Source organism: Natator depressus, chromosome 11 (assembly GCF_965152275.1).
Source record: "Natator depressus isolate rNatDep1 chromosome 11, rNatDep2.hap1, whole genome shotgun sequence".
NCBI lineage: Eukaryota > Metazoa > Chordata > Testudines > Cheloniidae > Natator > Natator depressus.
In genome coordinates, this window is record NC_134244.1 from 9,110,480 (window position 1) to 9,134,494 (window position 24,015).

Below are 24,015 nucleotides of genomic sequence, written 5' to 3' on the forward strand. Positions count from 1 at the left end.
ATAACAATCTTCCAGGCCTTGTTCCATCATATTGGACTGATCTTCTTTCAGGCTGGGATTTCCAAAGGCACGTGAGGGAGTTAGGCACCCAGCTCTCACTGAAATTCAGTGGGATATGGGCACCTAACTCCCTTAGGTTCAGTTGAAAATCCCAGCTTCCATGGATATTCCAAGCTGTTCTTTAAGATCTAAATGGGACAACTATTCAATTTGCCCTCCATTTAATCTTGCAAGAGTGGGAGCTAGAGCTGTCTGTAATTACTGACCTCATCTGAGTACTACCCTTCTTTTAACCATTAGGAACTCCCTGTTCATCATCTTACCCTTCCCTAATTACTGAATGTTTGTTCCTCCCTGTTCAAACAGGGTCTGAATGTAGATTTGCTTCTTTGACCACTCCAGTTAGTTTCGCGGCTCTTCACTCTTTCTGTGATAGAAAGTGCAGAGAAGTGTGAAAAGAACTTTCTTTTTTCTTTTACCTGACCAGAAGTAGTTAGAAGCCACTGGCTTTGGCTTCAGTCTGAATCAGTTACATTCAACCCCTCTGTTTCTTCTTGTCAGTGACAACTTTCTGCAGGGCTGAGATATGTGCAGCAGGCTCATTTCAGCTAACGATGGGCCCTAGCCACGCAGCTTAAGGACTGGAGGGTTCAGTTTTAGGGGGTTGGATCAGGTCCATGCTTGATTTAAACCACATACGAAAATTCTCCGTGTGGATAAAAAGCACCTGTAGCTTGGTGGGTTTGAAGCTCACACTTAACTTCCTGTGATTTAATGCTCTAAGAATTATTTTGGGGATGTTTTGTGGCCTGGGTTATAGAGGACGTCAGACTAGATGATCATGATGGTCCCCTCTAGCCTTAGATTCTGTGAATTTATGAAGTTCCAAAGGATGAGGATCTTTGTGGCAAGTTTCTGTTGCACTGTTTGCCCGGTGAACATGGTTTGCTGATGTTAAGTCCTTCAAAGATAAGACCAAGTGAAAGCATGGCCTGCCTGTCGGAACACATATGCCACATGCCCATAGAGCCTGCTCCACTGAAGTCAATGAGAGGTAACTCCTGGTACTGTAGTTTCCTGTAACACAGCAGTTCTCAAACTGTGGGTCAGGACCCCACAGTGAGTCACAACCCCATTCTAATGGGGTTGCCAGGGCTCACTTAGACTTGCTGGGGCCCAGGGCCAAAGCCCAAGGGCTTCAGCCCTAGGTGGTGGGGCTCGGGCTTTGGTCTCAGCGTCCCCACGCGGCGTGGCAGAGCTTAGGCGGGCTGAAGCTTCGGTCCCCGCTCCTGGGGTCATGTAGTCATTTTTGTTGTCAGAAGGGGTGTGTGGTGGAATTAAGTTTGAGAACCCCTGCTGTAGCATTATGTTCCCTGGTAAATAGTTGCTTCTGATTGTCACGTTCCAGTGAAAACAGACTGTGTACCACCACTCTGTGTCGTGCTGGAAATGACTGCGATACACATGGCTGCTACAAGGCCTGTGCGTTAAATCATCATTACATCTTAATTATAATAATTTGCCATTACATAGTACTGTAGATGTTCAAATCACTTCGCAAACTTTAACTATTCAATCCATATAGTACTGCAGAAAGAGAGGAAAATATTATTTCCCTCATTTTCAGATGGGGAAACTGAGGCACAGAGCAGTTTAAGCAACTTGACAAGAAGTCAGGATTAGAACTTGGAAGGTTTCCAACCATAGGCTCAGTTGGCTATATCATGGTAGTGGACTAAGGTTGGAGCAGGAGCCAGAAGTTCCTGAGTTCTGCTCTGACACTGACTCAATGTATGGTCTTGGTCAAGTTACTTAAACTCTCTGCGTCATTTTCCCCTTTGGTACAATGGGTATATTAATATTTGCCTACCTCATAGGAATGTTTTCAGGATTAATTAGTTTGTGCCTGTAAAGTGCTCTAAGGATGCAAACCACTGTATAAATGCTAAGTATTATTATTATTACCTATTATTACCTATCATTGTAGAGGAAGGACAGATGTGTGTGGATACAACAAGACTCAACCAAACTTTTTGAATGGTTTGAAAAGATTCAGTGGCTATTTTCCCCTTCCATTTTCTTATTCCATCCAGTTAGAGCCAGGTAGCAAAAGAAACAAAATATTCATAAGAGAGGAAGGATGGTCCAGTGCTTAGGGTACTTGCCTGGGACTCAGAAGGCCTTAGTTCAATTCCTTGCTCTTCCTTGAGACTTACTGTGGTGAATCTCTTAGTCCCGCTGTGCCTCAGTATCCCCTCTGTAAAATGTGGATAATAGTATTACCCTAGAGTAATTGTGGGTGTATAAATACGATGGACTCTGGAGTCTTTCCTCACTCTATATCTGATCTAGCTGGTGGGAGTGCAAAGATGTGGGTGTTTATCTAAATCAGACCCCCAAACATTTTAAGATTAGCCTGTCACTAGCGGTGATTTCCTCGGGCAGATCCATAACTGCAAGACCCTTTTTAACTCAGTATTTCATGATAATCAAGAATGTTACATTGTTATAATGAGTTGTCCTTTCCTTTATGATCAATTAACACCTGCCCTGTAATCTACGAGGGATTCAGGAATTCAGATGAAACAAGTTCACTTTATGTAATACTCTGTGTGTTATAGGAGCATCTGACAGACCTGAAAGAAGATCTGGATAAGGATGAATGTAAACAGGAGCCTGACGTTATTTATGAGACAAATTGTCACTGGGAAGGGTGCATAAAGGAATATGACACTCAGGAGCAGCTCGTCCATGTGAGTAATGTTGGAAAGAAACCCCAGCAATAAATTTGGATTTCTGTGCATTTGTCGTCACTTTTCATCACAAGATCAGGATACTTTACAGCAGGAGCTCACTGTGGGAGCCACTAACAGTGCAAATTAGAAGTACAGTGTACAAACACTGCAAGATCAGCTCACAATTCCTTGAAGAGTTTAGTTGCAGTGAAGCCTTAGATTAGATTATTTGATAGTCTTATGTTTCAGCTGCTGAGGGTGTAAATCTGGTTCCCCTTGCAAAGCCCAATAAAAGGTCTGTGTGTAGGGGATCTTATATGGCTGCTGGGGGGGGATGAATCTCCTCCCCTGTGACGGACAGTTGGACACAAAGCACCTGCATAGCCCAGTCACTGAACCCTGTGGGTAAGTCTGTGCTGCATCTGGGAAGTGTCATTGCCGGTGCCGGTAGACAGACTGGGCTAGCTCTGCTCGAGCTAGCATGCTAAAAATAGCAGTGTGGGTGTTGCTGCATGGGCAGTGGCAGTTCAGATGAGCCACCCAAGTCCAAGCCCACCCAACCCTCTGGGTTCAGGCCTGGGTGGCTAGCCCCAGCCATCGCCACTGCTACAATGTCCACTCTGCTGCTTGGGGGCTCATCCCATGTTACACAGGGGCTCTAAACACCCTGATCATCCCCAGTGCAGTGGGAAATAAAACACTGCCAGTGTGTTGGCCCTTCTGCTGCCATGCCGCAGTTCGTCGTTCCAAGCCAATGGGGGCTGCGGGAAGTGGCGCGGGCCAAGGGAGCGGCGAACCGCGGCCAGTGGGAGTTGCAATTGGCTGAACCTGCGGACGCAGCAGGTCAACAAACCGGCCCGGGGCGCGAGGGGCTTTCCCTGAACAAGCGGTGGACCACAGTTGAGAACCACTGCTCTAGAGTAAACCTAAGCCAATTCTGAATGCTGCAGCCTCCTGTGATTTTGGCTTATCTTCACCCCATTCCTCCCACTATACAATATGCCCTTGAGCATGATCTGTCCATTGGCATTTCTACCAGGCCCATCACCATGGTGTCTAAGTGCCACAAAGACTGAGATTTTGGAACAATGGTGAAGTTAAGGCCCTTCTACATCTTCAGAGGGCTAGTCACCATCTAGTCTGCAATATACCATGTACAGCGTGCTAGTTTTTCAATGTGAGCAAGCTGCAGTGTTTTAGCCTATTGTACTTTTAGTCCATAGTTTAACGTGCTCTGTGATTGGCATGAACAAAACCCTGAGTTTATTCTCAAGGTTGCTAAATTCTGTTCCTGCCCAGGCAGCCATACCTTACTGTGACTGAGCGGGCAAGTTACTCTGTTTTAATGAGCCTTTGTTTCCCCATGCTGCTAAGTCTCACAGACCATCAAATCCACTGATCTCAGTGGCCAGCGAAGGCAGGATCTGCATGTCTGACCTTGGGAGGGATGGGGGATGGCTGAAAAAACGCGGAATCTAAAAAATCCAAACCCAAGTTATTTTATTTTAGGACTTCCTGTTGATGTATTTTATTGAAGTCATAGGAGTGGGGGAGAGTGGAGGGGTCATGATTTTGGCAGCTAGATTCTGTTCAGAGAGAAATAAGTCTATTAGTCTATACATGTAACAATACAGCTGCAGAACTGTTCTCTGATTTGTTTTATCGTCTTCAGAGATTGATCTTCCCTATCCTTGTAAAATATGAATCTAGACTTGCACCAGGTAAGAGCAAGGCTCCACTTTGCTGCTGTGTTTTCAGCACAGGGGTGAAGGCTTTTATGGAACTGAGTAATTAGCAGTAATTGGGGCTATGGAGTTCTCCTTAGCACATACTTTACAGATGTTGTCATATCCTGCCAGCAGTTAAGCTTTTGACAGCAGGTGGATGTTTTAGAGCCGGCATCCATTCTGGCACTGAATCGTATTTTCTTTTGCCCTTTACCAGCACTATAAAAAGGGGTCACAGCTGCATAATTTGGAAAGGGATTTGGAGCTGGAATGTTGGTTTGGACCATTCCAGAGACAAGAACCAACTGCTTCCAAAAACCAGAGGGTGCTCGGGTCCAACACTAAGCAGTGCTTTTATGTTTTGCTCTTTCATAGACTTTAATTTGATTTGGGATTTTTTTTTAAATTTCTCTTGTTTGCTGTTAATCTGAGATTCAGGATATAGGGAGGTCAGATCCTCAGCTGATTATAGTGGAACTCCAGTGGCCTACACCAACTGAAAAAACCATGGTCTCTCTGCATGGCTTTGCCCAGTGGTAGTAAAATCCCTTTTAAACAGCATGAAATTCCTACTGTTGAGCACAAGTGAGGAAGGAGTAGTTGACTGGAAATGGACAAATCTGTACACATGCAGTGTTTCTTAAAGAGTAACATAATGTCATGGTTTTGTATATATCACAGCATGTATATTAAAGAATATAATTTTCTAAACTACCTGCAGTTCAGGGAAGTGGAACAAAGCCATCATGGTTTTTTTTTTTTTCCATTTTAGCAAATATCATGTGTTCGACTCTATAGGACATGTGGTGTCAGCTCACATGCCTTGGCATCAGATATGTCTCATCAGTTCTAATTTAGTTGAATTATAGGCAGGTGAGTTTTTAGTGTAAGATCTGGTACACAGCAAGCCAGCCAGCTGCAATCACAGGTGTGCTAGTTGCTGTTTCCATTGCGGCTATGAGGCATCTGACTGGCCTATGCTGACAATGAATGTAAATTAAAGTGCAAGAACTTATTCCAGCCTTGTGCCACATGGGTAAAATGGCATAAGGAGCCATTGCTTTCCCTCCTCTATCAAGTCCCAATGAACAGCATGTCAGGATTATTACCTAGCTCTCAGCAAACTGTTCCTGTGTCTTCCTCTGTGTTTGTACAGCACCTAGCACAGTGAGGCCCTGATCCTCTTGTTTGAGTTCTTTGCTTATTACAGTAAAATAAATAATAATAAAAAGGGCTCATCTTCCACACTAACTGGTTCAGCACAGGCCTAGTGGGGTGTTTGTTGGCTGGGAGCCATGGCCAGGCCCATCGGCGTCTGTGCTGAAATCTGCTATAAGTTACATGCTGGTTATCTTCTAAGGAGGAGTAAAGAGTTCCTAGCAGTTCATATCCCTTTCTTCCAAGTCTGTCATGAACTGTCCTACTCTGTGCTGGCCAGTGACTCTGCTATTAGAAACACAGAAATGTAGGACTCGAAGGTACCTCAATAGGTCATCTAGTCCAGACCCCGCACTCAAGGCATTACATACTAAGTATATAATGGTGCTACCCATCCCTGCCGCACAGCTGCCCTGACATTTTTCATATCTGAATTAAGTAGAAATAGGATTGTATGCAATGGGGATTGCTTAGGAATCCTTTCTCTTTTGTTGGGGTAACGTCTGACTAGAGGAATGTTTTGCTTCCTCTGTCGGTGGGTCACGTTTGGGCCCCCCACTGAGAAGCATTCTGGGTGGGAGCTCAGGGATCATGAACCGTGGTCCACATGTTGTATATTTACACTCCCAATGCTCTCCCGCCCTCTGAAACAGCAACAGCCCCTTGCTTCCAGTACGAATAATGTGTGCAGTTTGTTCTGCAGTTGGCCAGAGTAGGGGTACACATTGCTTTTGCAGAGCATAGGTCAAATCCCAAATTGACACAAGCTGAGGGCCTGGCCCATTGCGTCAGTAGCACTTTGAACAGGTAAAAAACCAGGTATGTGCTTGAGGAAGTAGTAGTATTGTCGTTTATTTGTTTTATCGTGGTGCCTAAGAACCCTAGTCAAAGACGCCCTTTATGCTAGGTGCTGTACAAACACCGAACAAAAAGATGGCCCCCTCCCCAAAGAGTTTACAATCTAAGTATAAGACAAGAGACAACAGATGGGCTCAGACAGGAGTACAAGGAAACAATGAGACGTTATTGGTCAGTATGTCTCTGCATGCCAGCAGCCATCACACCCCAGCATTACCATCCTACCCTTGTGTCTAAACAATCCTATTCTGTGTCCTGTCATCCAACCCCAAAGACATAGCACAAGAGCCCCATATGACTCCATAGCATTATTTATATCATGGTAACATCAGACCACAACTGCTGTTGAGAGGAACTGTTGTTTTTTCTGTGCATTTCAGAGTGACACATGCGGTGATGGCTTTAGCTGTTCTAATCATGATCTGCTTTTCTTTCTCTTACGCTAGCACATCAATAACGATCACATCCACGGGGAGAAGAAGGAGTTTGTCTGCCGCTGGCAAGACTGCACTCGGGAGCAGAAGCCATTCAAGGCTCAATACATGTTGGTGGTGCACATGCGAAGACACACTGGAGAAAAGCCACACAAGTGCACGGTGAGCCGATGGGGGCACAGCTCTGTGCAGATCATTAGAAAGGTGTGGGGGACTCGTGTCCACATGAATGTATATCTGGACACAGACTAGAGAGTCACACCAAAGCTCTATGAATGAACCCACCTCCCCATTCTGGGCAAGTTCCGATCCAATCTTTCAGCACTAATGGGCGTTAAGTACTTGCAGGCTATCCCCTGGGGACATTAAAGTTAATGGAGAGGAAGGCTAGTCCAGTGGTTATGGTGCTAGCCCAGAATTTGGGGAGACCTGGATTCAATTCCCTGCTCTGCTACAGACTTTCTGTGTGACCTTGGGCGAGTCATTAAGGGGCAGATTTTTAAATGTATTTAGGCACCTAGCTCCCTTTGAAATCAGTGGGAGTTAGATACGTAAATACCTTTAAAAATGTGGTCCTTAGCGTCTCTGTGCCCCAGTACCCTATATGTCAAATAAGGATGATACTTTCCTATCTCACAGGGTTTTGTATTGCATATTCAGCTTTCCAACTACGAATCTATTTCCCCCCCACTGAAGATTACGTAATCTGGTGATTTACACCCATAAATTAAGACTAGGCTGGGCCAGTTCCTTGGTGGAGTGAATCCTTTGTGGAGCTACTCAAGTTGATACTCTATAAGGTTCTGGCCCCCAGAATGTTTAGGTGGCCAAGTTCTGAAGACCAGATGAGTGATGTGTAGTGTGCATTGGCCCAATTAAAGGGATCTAGAATAACCTTTTTGCATTCCAGGGCTGCTGTAATTCAGACCTGTATCAGGGAGTAGAGTTGGTCCTGCATTAAGTGCCTGAACACTGTGCTGTACAAGGCTCTCTCCTGGCCCTGGCACATCCCCTACATAACTTTGCCCCATCCAACGTGTCCCTTCTGTTTGGGCAATCCTTCATGTCCCCTGTAGGGCAGCTCCTTGGCTTTGTGTTGTCCTAGCAGTGCAAAGCAGACAAAACTAAGGATTGAGTTAAACCCTTTTCCCTTCCACATTCTCCATCAACTTTGCAGCTCCACTATCCTCACAACTCAGGCTCACGCCTCACAGTTAACTTTGGACCTGCCTTCCCTTTTCTTTAGGGCTATCTCATCTGAACTGTTGTAGCCTCCTCCTGTCAGCCTCCCTAACTTTCCCTCTTTGATCTATCCAGCAGCCACCATGACCCAGTGCCCTATTCCCAAGTCCCCATTTTCACCTTCATGCTTTTGCTTTTATGCTGCTCCTGGGATGAGTCTCTCCTCACATTCCTTCAGATACCTCCTCCTTTTGCCTTCTTCCCACTATTCTCTTCCACTCCTGGACCATCCCCAAGCCCAGTCTCTACTCAAAAATATCAGACCGTATATGACTTGTTTCCTATATGGCTCCTTTGTCAATCTTCTGACCCTCTGTGTGTCTCATTTAGGGTGTAAGCTCTCCAGGACACACGGCCATCTCTCTGTGTTGATCTGGTAAAACACCGAGCACAGTTATGCTGTGCTATAAAACTTTCATAAGAACACCATGGAGTATTCAGTGTGTTGTTTGATGCAATGGATTGAACATGAGTGGAAGAGTCAGCTCTGCCCTTGAAGTGATCAGCAGCTAAAAGTACGGGGGATCAGCTCCCCAATCCATGCTAAAAGCAGAGGGGAGCTCCTCCTTCTCCCTCACATCCTGTTCAGCTGGTGCAGCAGAAGCTCCCCTTCTCATTTCAGCCTATTTCAACTCCAGGTCGTTGTGCTGAATTGGAACTACTGCAAAGTAATTTGAGCATCTCAGGAGCTGAGTCAATCCTACGTGCTGGAGAATTTCAATCAGGCTATGTGTTTTACTCAAATTATTGCGGCGTCATTACTCTGCACCCCAAACTCACTTTTTGTACAGGGAAGATCCTGAGTTTCTATTTGCCTATGGTGCTGAGGCCAGTAACCTTCTCTGCAGAAGCTTTCCTTGTCCAAGCCAGTTCAGCTGTGATTTCTCAACGTTCCATTTATTTTAAACAAAAAGAGAGACATGGGAACGTGATGTAAATAAGACTAGAGGTGAGCCCAGGCTGTGGAGTTTGGATCTGATCTAACTCAAAGGTCAGGGATGTTTTAGTGCAAAGCCCATTTCTGTATAAGACATCCAGATTCCACATTCACAGACCAGCGTTAGCTGTGGGAACATCTGGTTTGAGCACCCAAGGATTTGGTTGTCCTGTTCAGATGCCATTATTTGAAAATTGGGCCACAGTGGGAACTGCATTACTCTGACAATAGCCAGTATTGCTAGACCACCTGAGTGAGTTACTGTATGCTCAGTTACCAGTGATTTCCAGTAAGTTGAGTGATATTTTTCAACACCTATAAATGACCTATGATGCCACATGCTGTAAGCACAGCGGAGAGAACAAACTAATGATATGCTGTTAACTCATGGTTATGACATGCTGAATGAAACAAATGTACTAAAGGAAGCTTACTACAGGGTAGGCACTCAGAAATTATGGTGATGGGCACAATGTGAGACCCTAATTAGAACAGAATTACCTGTGCAAATGTGTTCCTTCATTTTATCTAAACAATTATACATCTTAACCTTAACAATCGCATCCATCATTAAATTGGACTATAGTATTCCTATAGTATAGGAATGGTTGCAAGTACTATGGCAGACAATGGTGTGTGGAGCCATTACTACAGTTCTTTTCTGTAAGAGATTAACACCAAGATTCATGGCTCTTCATGCTCATTTTGATCAGTGTTCTAGACTGGAGAGAGAGGCAAAAAGGTTCCAACAAAAGTTCCCGTTTCTCCTGAACGGTACTGAATGACTTAACTTTTGGTTTTCCAGAGCAAGGGCCTCTTTTTATTCCCAAGACTTTCATAAATGGCAGCCTGAAGTGATCCTCCTAATTCCAGAGTTAGACGAACTGATTAAAATGAGCCCGCTGTGGTCCCCAGAGATTGAAAAGGGAGCTGTGGACATTTTTGAAATTCAGATCACATATTAAGGCACTTGAATAAGGATTTTTGTATGGGGTTTTCCAAAGCACTCAGCACTGGCCTAACTGCTCCCACTGAAGCCAATTACAAAAAGGCCCATTTGACTTCAATGAGAGCAGAGCTAGGCCAAAGTCAGGCACTTCTGAAAATGCAACCCTAAGAGACTAGCTTTAGGCACCCATTTTTTTAAATCCTATCCAGTGGTTTTAAGTATGCTGTTAGTTCAGCGTCATTACTACTTGGAAAAATTACTGGACGGTATCTCATCTTCCCTCAGCCATTTTGGCTGCTTGGCTGAATCCTTCCATAGTACAAACAAGGAGAGTCAGCCAGCACTGGATGGTGGTGGGACTTACATCATTGAAAATCTGGTGATGTCTCTGGAGTGCCTCTGGCTCTTTGTGTGGGAAGTTGCTTTTGTTCCAGGCCCCTGGTCTGTGGTGCCATCCAAGAATCCATTAAGATTGAGGATCATCGTTCTTAAGATGGTAATGTCAGGCAGGCTGACCTCAGAGCCCTCAGGAAAGTGGAACCAAACTGTAATTAGGGAAACTTCAAAGCTTGCTATTTTAACTCTTTTCCTTTAGAAAACTGGCTTGTCTCGCAAGCTTTGGAGCTAGTGAAATGGAGACACCTTGGTCAAGATTTTCAAAAGCAGCTAGTAATTTGGTGGGGCCTCAATTTTTGGATGCACAGCCTGAAACATCTTAAAGGGGAGCCTAATATTCAGAGAACAGGTGCTCAGCGCTGCCTGAAAATCAGATTCCTGTCAGGTATAACCCAAAATTTGAGGTTCCCTAAATCACTAGCCTCTTTTGGCAATTTTGCTCTGCCCAGGAAGGAAAAGCTCTCTCAACAAAGTGGATGTTAGTTTGTAAAACACAGACTCCTTAAAAGGGAAAAGAAATGGAAAGCAGATGAGGAGGCAAAAACCACCACTGTGGTTGATGAATTGCTCCCATTGTGTTTTTATTTTAGTTTGAGGGTTGTGCCAAAGCCTATTCCCGACTGGAGAACTTAAAGACACACCTGAGATCTCACACTGGAGAAAAGCCGTACGTCTGTGAACATGAGGGCTGCAATAAAGCCTTTTCCAACGCTTCGGACAGAGCAAAGCACCAAAACAGGACGCATTCCAATGAGGTAAACCCATCCTCACCACAAGTGCTGTGGATTTTTAACAAAATTTTTGCTGACAATATACACTTTACATGCTGGACTCGTGTAAAAAGGAATTTGCCATAATGAAAGACTTTTATTTTTTTTACTTGGATTTATTTTGCTGCAGAGCCAGACCGCATTAGCTTTATATTTATGAAAGCCATGTTAGAAACTATAAACAGATGCTGAAGTATGCAAATTTTCTGATTGGCTTTTGAAATTAAAGCTGGTGCTTTCCAAATTCATAATTTTTAATAGTCCAAACAGGGTCCTACATTTTTGTACCTTGCTTTTTAACATGATTGCAGCATAGACTCATCGGGGTGTGATTTCTACCCTGGGTCCTGACGCTTTGGAAATAGTCGTACCTGTATCTTTTGATATACAATGATAAAGTGTGATGCAATTCTTTGTTAACCCTAGATAATTTAGACCCACTATTAGAAGTTGGGGAATGCAGGAAATTGCCTTTATTGTAACACATGTGATGGTCTGCCGCAAATGGCTAAGGCTGAGGATTAACAATTATATTACTACTAATTAGCAGACAACGGAAAGGGTAAAAAAACAATGTTCTAGAGTTCTAGTAATGTTTGCAACCATGAAGGAGCAAGTTTGTAGCCTAATTTGTAACAGTTAAATATGAATCATTAGAGAATGGAATAATGTGATTTCAATGGATGACAGAATTTTAAAGCAATACTATATTACCCAGTGATAACCAAACCTCAAAAGGTTTCACAGATTTGGTTCAGATGGGAATAAGCACTCCAAAGTTTTGGATGTTTCTCTGAGCTATTTTAACTCAGAAGGACCCAGATGAGAAGGACCCAGATCCAAACGTCTTTCCAGGTATTCAGATCTGAATCCAAATATCTAGGCTGACCTCTCTCAGTAATAAGCTAGTGGGTAAGTTAGAGCTGCTCCCTCGCAAATCTGATTTGTACCAGGGCTGGGCAGCTCAGGACTTATAGATTCATAGACTTGAGGGCCAGAAGATCATCTAGTCTGCCCTCCTGTGTATCACAGGCCATTCAGTTGCACCCACTACCCCTATAATGAGCCCAGTAACTTGTGGTTGGCTAAAGCATATCCTCCAGAAAGACATCCAGTTTTGATCTAAATACAGCAAGAGATGGAGAATCCCCCAGTTCCCTGGGTAGTTTGTTCCAATAGTTAGTTACCCTCACTGTCAAAAATGTGTGATCCATTTGAATTTGGTTGGCTTCAGCTTCCAGCCATTGGTCCGTGTTATGCATGTCTCCACTCCATTAAAGGGCCCTTTAGTTCCTGATATTTACTCACCATGAAGGAACCGAAACGCTGTAATCAAGTTACTTCTCACTTTTCTTTTGGATAAACTAAATGGATTGAACTTTTTAAGTCTCTCACTGTAAGGCATTTTCTCCAGACCTTGAATAATTTTTGTGGCTCTTTTTCGCCCATCTCCAATTTTTCAACATAATTTTAGAAATATGGACATTAAAACGGGATGCAGTATTCCAGCATTTGTCTCCCCAGTGCCAGGTACAGAAGTAAAATCACCTCCCAACTCCTACTTACTACTCCCCTGTTCATACATCCAAGAATTGCTTTAGTCCTTTTTGCCACAGCATTGCAGTGGAAGTTTGTGCTTTGTTGCTTGTCCGGTATGACCTCTAGATCTTTCTCAGAGTCATGGCTTTCCAGGATACAGTCCCCCATTTCTGTAGGTATAGCCTGCATTCCTTGGTCCTGGATGTATAACTTTGCATCTGACAGGTTTCAGAGTAACAGCCGTGTTAGTCTGTATTCGCAAAAAGAAAAGGAGTACTTGTGGCACCTTAGAGACTAACCAATTTATTTGAGCATAAGCTTTCATGAGCTACAGCTCACTTCATCGGATGCATCCGATGAAGTGAGCTGTAGCTCACGAAAGCTTATGCTCAAATAAATTGGTTAGTCTCTAAGGTGCCACAAGTACTCCTTTTCTTTTTGCATCTGACTGCATTAAAATGCATTTTGTTTGAATGGATCCAGCTTACCAGGCAATCCACGGAGCTGCAGTAGGTCTCTGATAGTCCTCTCACTACTTGTACGCAGTGTAGTTGGGGCTGTGTCAGTCCCAGGATATTAGGACACAAGGTGTGTGAGGTAATATCTTTTACTGGACCAACTTCTCTGTTGGTGATAAAGACAAACTTTCAAACTTGCACAGAGCTCTGCATGACTCGAAAGCTTGCCTCTCTCACCAACAGAAGTTGGTTCAGTAAAAAATATTCCCTCACCTACCTTGTCCTCTCATAAGAACATAAGAATGGCCATACTGGGTCAGACCAAAGGTCCATCTAGCCCCATATCCTGTGTACTCAGGCTAGACCACAATTTCACATGCAGAAAAGACGGACTTATCCACCAATATTCACAAGAACTTAGGCCCGGATTCCGCAGGTTTGTCCCCATCAGTTTGTAACAAAACTATTAGGAATATGGTTCAGCCTCTTACTGCTTTCATGGCATCAGGTTTCCAGGCTGCCAGTATATCACTGCTTTGGCCGCCATTCATTTGAAATGAGGTAATGTGCCTGGGTGTTGTCAAAGAACCCATTAGAATCCCCTCAGGACATCGCAGCTGATGGCCTGTTGTGGATTTTCCAGGGAAGAGATGCTAGTGTTGTTCCAGAAAATTGTTCTGTAACTCCATCACCCCACTGTGGTGCAAACCTGCTGGCTCATTGAAAAGTTCAAGGTGACACAAGTCCGCAGCTATTAGGCTACAGATGGGAGTAGGCTGACCAAGTAGCAAGTGTCAAAAATCGGGACAGGAAGTGGGGGGTAATAGGTGCCTATGTGAGAAAAAGACCCAAAAATTGGGACTGTCCCTATAAAATCGGGACATCTGGTCACCCTAGCTGGGAGGTGTGATTCCCAGCTCAGGTAGACATACACGCACTAGCTCTGATCGAGCTAACACGCTAAAAATAGCAGCGAAGCTGCGGCAGCACAGGCAGCTTACACAGGCTAACCCCACCTGCCCAGGACCCTGGGTACACACTCGAGCAGCTGCTACCTAGCTAGATCAAAACTAGCTCAGGCGTGTCTACACATGCTCCAGTCACATCTCCCTATTGCAGTGCAAACATACCCAAAGAGACATTTTTCTCCAACTCAAGCTGAAATGCAGTTGAACTCTAGAAATCCAGTGCCCCTGAGTTTCTGAGGAGGCTTGTGATGATTCCACCAGCCAAAGAGATGTAACTTTTCAAGTATTTGTGAAGGATTTGGAAGGAGATATTGGAACTGTTTGCCAGGCTTAAACCGGGGAAAGCAGAGCACTCCTAACACCAGATATCTCTATTTGAACAATGCTTAAGATACTTTGTAGGCATCCCAGGGAAGCAGCATTTAGGCTTAAATCAGTTGCTGGGGGAAAATCCTGATTAAGCACATCTCTCTTAAATGGAATTCTTGGTAGCACTGGCAGTAATGACCACATTTCAATAGTCTTGATACTCATAAATATCAAACAGAGCTATTATCTACTCCCCAACATTAGGGCTAAAGGACCTTTGTAAGTCATCCTATTCCCTTTTCCCTAATGCAGATTATAACAACAGTAATAATACTTCTATATTGCCCCATCCAAGAATCTAAGTGAGCATTACAAACTTTAATTCATTAAATCACCACAACACCCTGAGGTAGATACTTATCTCCCCATTTTACAGATGGGGAAACTGAAGCACAGAGAGTTAAAATGACTTACCCAAGATCAGCCAGGAATTCTGTTGCAAGAATAGATCTCTAGTGCTGTTCATGTGATTGTGCTGGTTTAGTTTTGTTTGTTGGTTGGTTTGGTTTGGTTTGATTTTACCCAAAACTAACTAACTAACTAACTAATTCTCCCCCCAGCAGTTTTACATGTGCTCTTTTTGTCAAATTCGAAAATAGATACCTAACTAATAGAAATGGCCATTTTTGGTTAACCTTAGAAAATCATTTACCTGTTGTTCTTTTAGATGGATCCGTTCCAATGTCTCAGTGAAAAAGTACTTAGAGCAATTGTGAGGCTGAAATGGTGCTTGTGATGAATTCAACCCTTCAAAAGCTGCAATAGCCTTCACAGCTTTGGTGCTCAGGCACATTGGAATTGGAAAGTGGATAAATCAAAGTTTTTTTTAAAAAAAAAGAAAGGATAGCTACTTGCTAACTTCTGTTTCCAAAAGTCTGGCCTCAGACTTGCTTTGCTGCAGCGATCAATGATTCATGATTCCAGGAATACAATGCCATCGTCTTAAAAAGCATTGCGTGCCTGTGGTTTGTTTTGCACAATAACAGATTTCAGAGTGATGGGTGCTGGAGATATACAAAAGACTAGATAGACAGAATCCAGTCTGGCTTAGTTTCTCTGGATTTCCATAGATCAGGAGGTCTCAAACTTTTTCCCAGAGTAGACACCATCTTAACGGAGAGATTGTCTTGTAGACAATCCCCTGCAATTCCAATGACTCAGACCACCACCCCTCCCATCCACAATCATGAAACATTCCTGTGGCAGCAAATGCTTAGGTGGAAAAGTAATACTAGGAAAGTATTTTGTGAATTTTTAGCTATCTTTGAATTTTGCAGCCCAAAACAGGAAGTAAAGCCAGTATCAAGCGACTAGCCAGGTCTCTGTGGCCCACAAGCAGAACATGGATCACAGTTTAAAAATCTGCCACAGACGCGTTGCAAGACCCTAAGAGGCAGATTCTCCACATTTTTTGCTGGCAGCATCATGTTCATTGTGTTCTGTAAGGACATGGCTTATCTTTGTCTACAAAGCATGTCCACAATATTTCAGTCTGCTTTAAAAATAACCTCAAATTTGTCATATCAACAGAAACCCTATGTCTGTAAAATCCCGGGCTGCACAAAGAGGTACACGGACCCCAGTTCCCTCAGGAAACATGTCAAGACTGTGCATGGGCCCGACGCCCATGTCACGAAGAAGCAGCGCAATGACGTTCACCCAAGGCCGCCTCCCCTCAAGGAAAATGGCGACAACGAAGCAAGTGCCAAGCAGAGTAGCAAGGTGTCAGAAGAGAGCACCGAGGCTAACAGTACCACCAGAGGCATGGAGGACTGCTTACAAGTCAAAACAATAAAGACTGAGAATTCTGTGGTAAGAGAAGCTGTTCTTTAAAAGATAAGAGTATGGTTTGTAATTTCTCGGAGAGACAGGTGAAAAATGTAAAGTTGCAGCCTTTTTCTTCCTCGTGCATTTGCCATGAACCCAGAAATTTGCAGGACAATCCCAGTTTTCAATGCCCTCAACCCCAAAGTTAAAACTGCAGGACAGTTAAGAGTCCCCAGTGTATTTTGTGTTTTGTTACACAGCAACACAGAGCCCAAGGTGTGATATTTGTAACATTGCTGATACATCGTGATAGGATGATGAATGAACACATCAGCCCATGCGGCCTTAATGCCATGCCATGAAGGTGAAAATGTGACAATAACATGTTGTCATAATACAATTTCTTTTGTCCCCCAAGACACTTTGAATCATGCAGTAGTCTTATTTCCTTTCCAAGCCAGTCACATGTCATTTCATTAAATCTGTGTGGTTTTGTGTATTACACAGTAGTCAGAGGAAATCAAGAGTGTTGCTGCACCATAACTCTTTCACATTTCAACATTTCTCCTTCCCTTAGCAGCGAAAAAGGCAAAATTTTTGTAAAACAAGAGGCAATAAATGGCTGAACTAAAGTCACTTTCACCTGCTAGAGTTCATTCAGTTCCCGGGTTTCTCACTGGAGTTGAGAGAATTTCACAAGCCTTGAGACTCAAAGTATACGGTTTCTTGATTTTAAGCCAGGCCAAAATGTTTTCATTTCTACCAGTCAACATGGCTTTGCACTATAAAAGGGCTAGATGCCATGCTCTTGGGTGATACTGTGATGATATAGGAGTTTAGTCCAGGAAGGAATTGACTGTTTTCACAGCCAGAATGGCTTTTATTGGCTAAATGGACAATTTCACCTTCACATGATCCTGTGTTCATTGAAAAACTCAGTGTAAGAATAACACACACACACATTTTTTTCTATGAAAATATTTCTCCCCTACTTTCCCTAATGGTGATTTTTCTAACAGATTGTAGGTCACGTTCTTTCCATAAAAAGAAAAGGAGTACTTGTGGCACCTTAGAGACTAACCAATTTATTTGAGCATGAGCTTTCACGAAAGCTCATGCTCAAATAAATTGGTTAGTCTCTAAGGTCCACAAGTACTCCTTTTCTTTTTGCGAATACAGACTAACACGGCTGTTACTCTGAAACCTGTTCTTTCCATAGTTACACTCTGGGCAGCTCCATTGGTGTTAGGCACAGTGGGCAATCCTTCCTTTCTGCTATACCTACAGAACCCCTTTTACTTCACTTGGGTTGCATGGTGTAACGAGGGCAGTATCCAGCTCACTGTGCCTATCGACAACATATGTATCTCTCTGTATTTACTACTTGTTTCAATTCAAATCTCTGAAGCCCTGTGATGGAGCTAATTGATTGAAATCACTTGTAATAGTGTCTGGGGTTCCTCTTTCTGACCCAAAATTCGATCTAATCCAAAATCCACCGAGGTCTGTGAAAATTCACTGGGATTTGGATCCAGGTACATTAAGAGGTGTTAAATTAAATGTGCTGACTTCTGAATTGGTGGGGGAGGGAGGAGGAAGGGGGGAGAAATAATTCTGCTAATTTACCCTGAATTGTGTAGTCCCCTCTACACTCTTTCACTAATCTTCTCCTTTTTGTTAATGTTCTCTTTATTCTAACAACCTGTTCTTTGTTCCCACTTACCTTTCCTTACTGTACCTTCCTAAGGACAGTCGGTACTAAGGTGAGAAAATAAATTCTTTGTATTGAAATCGCTGTATAAAAATGTCATATATTCTGTACTGTGCACCGACAGCTAACCATACCAAGTAGTGTTTAAATGCAAAGGGAGTGAGGAGGTACAGGTGGGCAGCCAGGAAGGAGCAATTGGGGGAGGTTCCAGCATCTCTTTGTCAGTGTCCCAAGAAGTCCCCTTACTTAATTCCTCCCAGCATTACACCCCAGTATTGCACTCCTGGAATGTAACCTCTATCCTTCCGATGAAAGGTAAGTGGACCCTTTAAAGCCAGGCAGCCCTGCTACTTAGGGCTGGTTTTGATCAAAATAAGGCACTCACTCTCCCGACACTCCCATCTGGTCCTGGGGCTAAGTATGTTGCCTCTGCAGCATTCCCAGGTTTTGACAATCTCTGGAGCAGGAGTTCACGACCAGGAATTGAGAACCTGGCATCTTACCTAACAATGAAGAGTGCTGTGACCAAGCAAGTTCAGACCATTCAATGTTTGTTGCAAATAAGTTGCTCAGTGTGAAATGTCATTTCTAATGCAAGTAAAACAAACCTTTATGGTACTTATCTACCCAATCTGTAAGTGGGAGCTTGCAAACAGCAAGCCATGTTTTTATCTGTCTAGAAAGATTGTCAGCTAAACTAATTACATGTTAAGGTATTTAAAAGACAGAAATATGCTGTGCCTGAAACACTTAGGACTTGATCCTATGTTAGATAAACTGGTGCTCATTGCAGCTGTACCTTGCATAATCTGCTAATGCACTAGCTTATCTTCATGAAGCATCAACCCTTTATCTACTGCAGCAGCAATGTTTGGTCTGTCTCTATGGGCAAAATGAAACACACCAAAGATTTTTAACCTGTGGGGTTTTATGCAAATGCTTGTGAATTTAAAAAACAAGTCCATCCAGATTTGTTAAAGTTTTGCTGTTTTTAAATAAACCTGCCCACAGCATGGAACTATAATACCAGTTGGCATTAATTAGCATACTGGCCTTGTCAGCAGCAAAGACTGGATATGGAAACTAAACTATCCACTCCCACCTAGAAAGTGCTCCATGGCTGCAGAACAGAGCTGAGACATGGCAATGGGCAGCATGTCTGTGTATGGGGAAGGTGGTGACCACCTGTTCCCTGTACCAAATGTATTGATAAATAGGAGACTTCAGTCTCCAGGCCCGTGTGCGTGCGTGTTCCAAAGCTGTGTTTTCAACTGCAGAACTCAGACCTTCTATTATTTCTCCTTTCCAAGATGTGTCAGTCCAGTCCTGGTGGCCAGTCATCATGCAGCAGTGAACCATCACCACTTGGTAGCACCAACAACAATGACAGTGGAGTAGAAATGAACATGCACAGTGGGGGAAGCCTGGGAGACCTGACCGCACTGGATGACAACGCTCCTGTTGTGGACTCGACAGTCTCATCGGGCAATTCAACAGTCAGCCTTCAGCTAAGGAAACACATGACAACGATGCAGCGACTTGAACAGCTCAAGAAGGAGAAACTCAAGACGGTTAAGGATTCCTGCTCATGGGTGAGCCCAGCTCCACAAGTCAGAAACACCAAGCTGCCTCCCATACCAGGAAATGGTAAGCCATGGTCCTACGTTCTTCCCGCTGTTAGGCTCCCTCAGGCCATGTCACATATCTCACAGCACAGGGTCTGCCCTAGAGCAGAATCATTTCCCTGCCTATCAACATCATTCCTCGCAGAATAAAGATGAGCTGTCTCATAAAAGGACAATGCAGGTGTGAACTCAGCTGAATAATTTTGGGTGGGATTCCCAGAGTTGCCCAAGGCCAGTTTGCACCCGCCCCCACCTTACCCCAGTGGTGGAAATTAGAGCAGCCCTGTGCTAGCAGTAACAATCCCCTGTGGGCTGTTTTGCCATCTGAGGACTGCTAGAGCAGAACAGCAATCCAGCCATGCCCCCATCCCTGCCCATGACTTTGGCCTGCCCCTATATCAGGTCGGGAGCTTGGTGACGGTGGCATAGAGCCACCTATGCTAGTTTTAACTTCTATGCCAGCTAGAGATTCCTGACTAGGACAAATTTATGATCATTTTGTGCCTCTCCAGCTTATCAAAGGAAAAGTCACTGGGCAGATGATCTGCCCTTAGAGTTTACTGAATGGAGCTTCTTGAATTGCTGTGGAAAAGATCTCAGAAGGGTACATGAATTTCTAGTACTGAGCAATCAGACCTCTGCCTCTGAATTTTTGAAACCAGTTTGAGTGACTGATCATACGACCAGGCTTGGAAACCACATGTTGTGCCTGTAGTGTTTTCATTCTGCCTTATAAAAAGAAGCCCATAGGAATGTTCTCCTCATCGGTTGCAGTGGCAATGAAGCAAACACTGGAAAAGACTCTGTAGCAGCGACTCAGTTAATTTCCTGAGTACATCTCACTGTCCTCTTTCCCTGCCCTGTACTGTCCCTTTTCTCATCGGAGCATAGAATCATAGAATATCAGGGTTGGAAGGGACCTCAGGAGGTCATCTAGTCCAACCCCCTGCTCAAAGCAGGACCAATCCCCAATTTTTGCCCCAGATCCCTAAATGGCCCCCTCAAGGATTGAGCTCACAACCCTGGGTTTAGCAGGCAAATGCTCAAACCACTGAGCTGTCCCTCCTCCCCAGAGTTGCAGACAATGTGCTGACTCCATTACCAGTTAGTCACATTTACATCACTCTTCTTAAGCAAACATTTGCTGGTGGGTAACACACACAGATCTGTATTTAGACCCCAAGCACAACAGTGAATGTAGTGTAGCTATTTACCCCAAAATAGCCCTCTCAGCTAACAAAACCATTTTTCTTCCCCCCCAACCTTCTTCCAGGCTCTATCCTAGAAAATATTGGTGGTTCCTCGGCTACACTGCCTAATCCTAGAATAACGGAGCTGTCTGTAAATGAGATTACGATGCTGAATCAGCTCAGTGAACGCCGTGACAGTACGACAAGCACCATCAGCTCGGCCTACACTGTCAGTCGCAGATCATCAGGGATTTCCCCTTACTTCTCTAGTCGCCGTTCCAGTGAAGCTTCGCAGTTTGGGAATCGTCCCAACAACACGAGCTCTGCCGACTCCTACGACCCGATTTCTACGGACGCGTCACGCAGATCAAGCGAAGCCAGCCAGTGTAGCGGCATACCTGGCCTTCTCAACCTCACGCCAGCTCAGCACTACAGGCTGAAAGCCAAGTATGCTGCTGCCACGGGGGGCCCTCCTCCCACACCTTTACCTAACTTGGAAAGAATGAGTCTGAAGACCAAGATCTCTCTTCTCGATGGGCCAGATCCTGCGTTGCCTTCATTTCGCCTCCCTCCTGGGCCAAGACGCTGCAGCGATGGCAGCACTCATGGGTACGCAGCAGCCCTGTCCTTTCCCCATGACGTTTCAGGTAACAACACAAGACGCGCAAGCGATCCCGTGAGGAGACCTGCCGCAGACCCACTGTCCCTCCCTAGAGTCCATCGCTTCAACAGCACCAACAGCATGAATCCCCTCCACCCACCACATCCTGCGGACAGAAGGAACTGCAGCCTTTCAAATTACACACGCTCTGATGGCAGCCTTCCCAGGCACGTCTATTCACCTCGACCTCTGAGCATTAGTGAGAATATTGCCATGGAAGCCATGTCAGGTGAGACGGAGGGCCCCATTGGAGAAGATGACATTATGCTGCCAGACGATGTAGTGCAATATATCAAATCTCAGAACAATGGGGCAGCTGTGGAAAACGCTTCCATGGGGTACAGTAATGAAATGCAAAACTTCCAAGGCAGTGGGAAACTGCAACATCCGAACTTGTCTAGCCAGCGCAGGATGGCTGGAACTGATGCAAGCATGAACCATTTGGGTCCAGGGATGGCAGAGTGCCACATGAGCTTTGGCGCTCCCTCGAACATGAGCAAAAACAACATGCCCGTACAGTGGAATGAGGTTAGCTCAGGTACCGTTGATGTTCTGGCTAACCAATCGAAGCAACAGTTTTCTCAAGGAAACTTAGCTGTTGTCCAGCAGAAGCAGAACTTTGGTCAATATCAGAACTTTAACCAGCAGCAAATGCAGATGAGTCAAAGCGGCATGAATGTGACACAGCAGAATTTTATGCAAAGAAATGTGAGCATGGATGGACAAAGGCTAAACTGTATGCAGCTGAGGCAGCAGCAGCAGATAAATCCAGGACCTAATATGAACTCCGATCTGAGCCTGCACCAAGGGTATAACCAGGCTCATCAAATGCTGAGCCCAAATGCAATCAGTGGAGATCCAAACCAGCTTTCCCCTTCTTGTAGCAACATGGTGGTGAAGTCTGGATCCCAAGTTCATCCTCAGCAAATGGACGTTGCAACGGATCCCTCTTTAATGGTCAACAGTAATAGACTGACTCAGGTCATGCATGAACAAAGTCAGCAGAACTATTCATCTCAGACAAATCCCATGAATTTCTCCATGACTCAGGAGGTGTTTTATCAGCCCCCTTCTTTAATGACGTCAAATCAGCCAAACTTTGAGCCCCAACAGAGCATAATGGGTTCAGCTGGCCAGACCTACACTCCTGGAATGGTACAGCCTCATCCTCCACCTGAGCCTAATCCAGTAAACAGACATCGAGGGATACGCAACATTCAGCAACTAGGTTACATGAGAACTCTGCACGCTACTAATACCATGAGCCCTGGCCAGGAAACAGCAGAGGCCACTCCGAAAAGAACCAACAATATGGTGTCAATGCAGGCTCAGCAATGTGCAAACAGCACGAGGGAAAACAATATGATGTACTATTATGGTCAAATCCACATGTATGAACAAAATGGAAACTTTGATAACCATGTGGACTGTAGAGTGGGACAGCAGCAGTGTGCCTTGAATATCAAGCCAGCTGCCATGCCTTCTCCCGGAGCTAACCAGGTGTCAAGCACAGTGGACTCACAGGGTCTGGAGCCTGCTCAGATAGATTTTGATGCCATCATGGATGATGGAGACCATTCAAGCCTGATGTCAGGAACCCTCAGCCCTAGCATTCTGCAGAATCTCTCCCAGAACTCCTCTCGCCTTACAACTCCACGGAACTCTCTGACACTGCCGTCCATACCAGCTGGAATAAGCAACATGGCGATAGGCGACATGAGCTCCATGCTAACCACCCTGGCAGAAGAGAGTAAATTTCTTAACATGATGTCCTAATGATAAAGCCCCATGGTTTGTCCCAGGGACTTTACACAAAGCAGTTTTATGAATGTGCTTTTTAAAAATAATCAGTTTCTATAGAGTAGCATTTTTGACAAGTATTAAATACATTAAAGGGATTCAAAGTAAAAAATGTCTCTGCACAGACTTGTATAAACTATCTAAAAGCAGTTTAGCACCAAAAGAGTGCAACCTCTAGTATTATTTTTTGGCTTGGTTTTTCAGGGGTCTGAGCAACGCCACCACCAAATGAGAATATTGCATAAGAATGGTTACAAATGAAATCTTTTCCTCCATGCTTGCCACCTCCCTGGGTTTTCTTTTAGTTATGTCTGCAAAAAGAAAAGACCATTTCTCAGTGCATGCCAGAAATAAACGGAGGGGTGTCTTTTTGAGCTGAATAAAAACCATACTGCATATTCTGCTCCAGTGAGAGAAGCATTTAGTTACATCTCCCAAAAAGTCCACTCCCAGCAGTATCATTTTGAACAGTTCTTTGTACCTTGCGACTTCGTAGAAAAGCATCAGTTCCCAACAGCATCTCAGAAAAGTGCCTTACTATGCTTTAGTGTTAAGTAGTCAAGGCGTCTCTTCCACTGAAATCAAATATAGTGTATATAAAATCAAGAGAAATTTATGAAGCATAGCAGTGTTTTGGAAAAACATCAGAAAGATACATTGATGGGACACATGAAAGATTAATGCCCCCTTTTGTCAGATGTGTTTACAATATGGTTTTATA

The 24,015-nt window shown here is 44.2% G+C and overlaps 1 protein-coding gene across 1 annotated transcript in view; it reads left to right on the forward strand.

The window, feature by feature from the left end:
* The window catches only part of GLI2 (GLI family zinc finger 2), a 243,787-nt gene extending 220,509 nt beyond the window's left edge, over window positions 1-23,278 (forward strand). Inside the window, exons 9-14 of the mRNA XM_074967079.1 lie at window positions 2,622-2,753; window positions 6,925-7,074; window positions 11,027-11,191; window positions 16,071-16,352; window positions 19,329-19,665; window positions 20,917-23,278. Coding sequence (XP_074823180.1) covers window positions 2,622-2,753; window positions 6,925-7,074; window positions 11,027-11,191; window positions 16,071-16,352; window positions 19,329-19,665; window positions 20,917-23,270 — 3,420 coding nt within the window. The 3' untranslated portion in view covers window positions 23,271-23,278. The remainder of the gene's footprint in view (window positions 1-2,621; window positions 2,754-6,924; window positions 7,075-11,026; window positions 11,192-16,070; window positions 16,353-19,328; window positions 19,666-20,916) is intronic.
* Window positions 23,279-24,015: the final 737 nt, after the last annotated feature.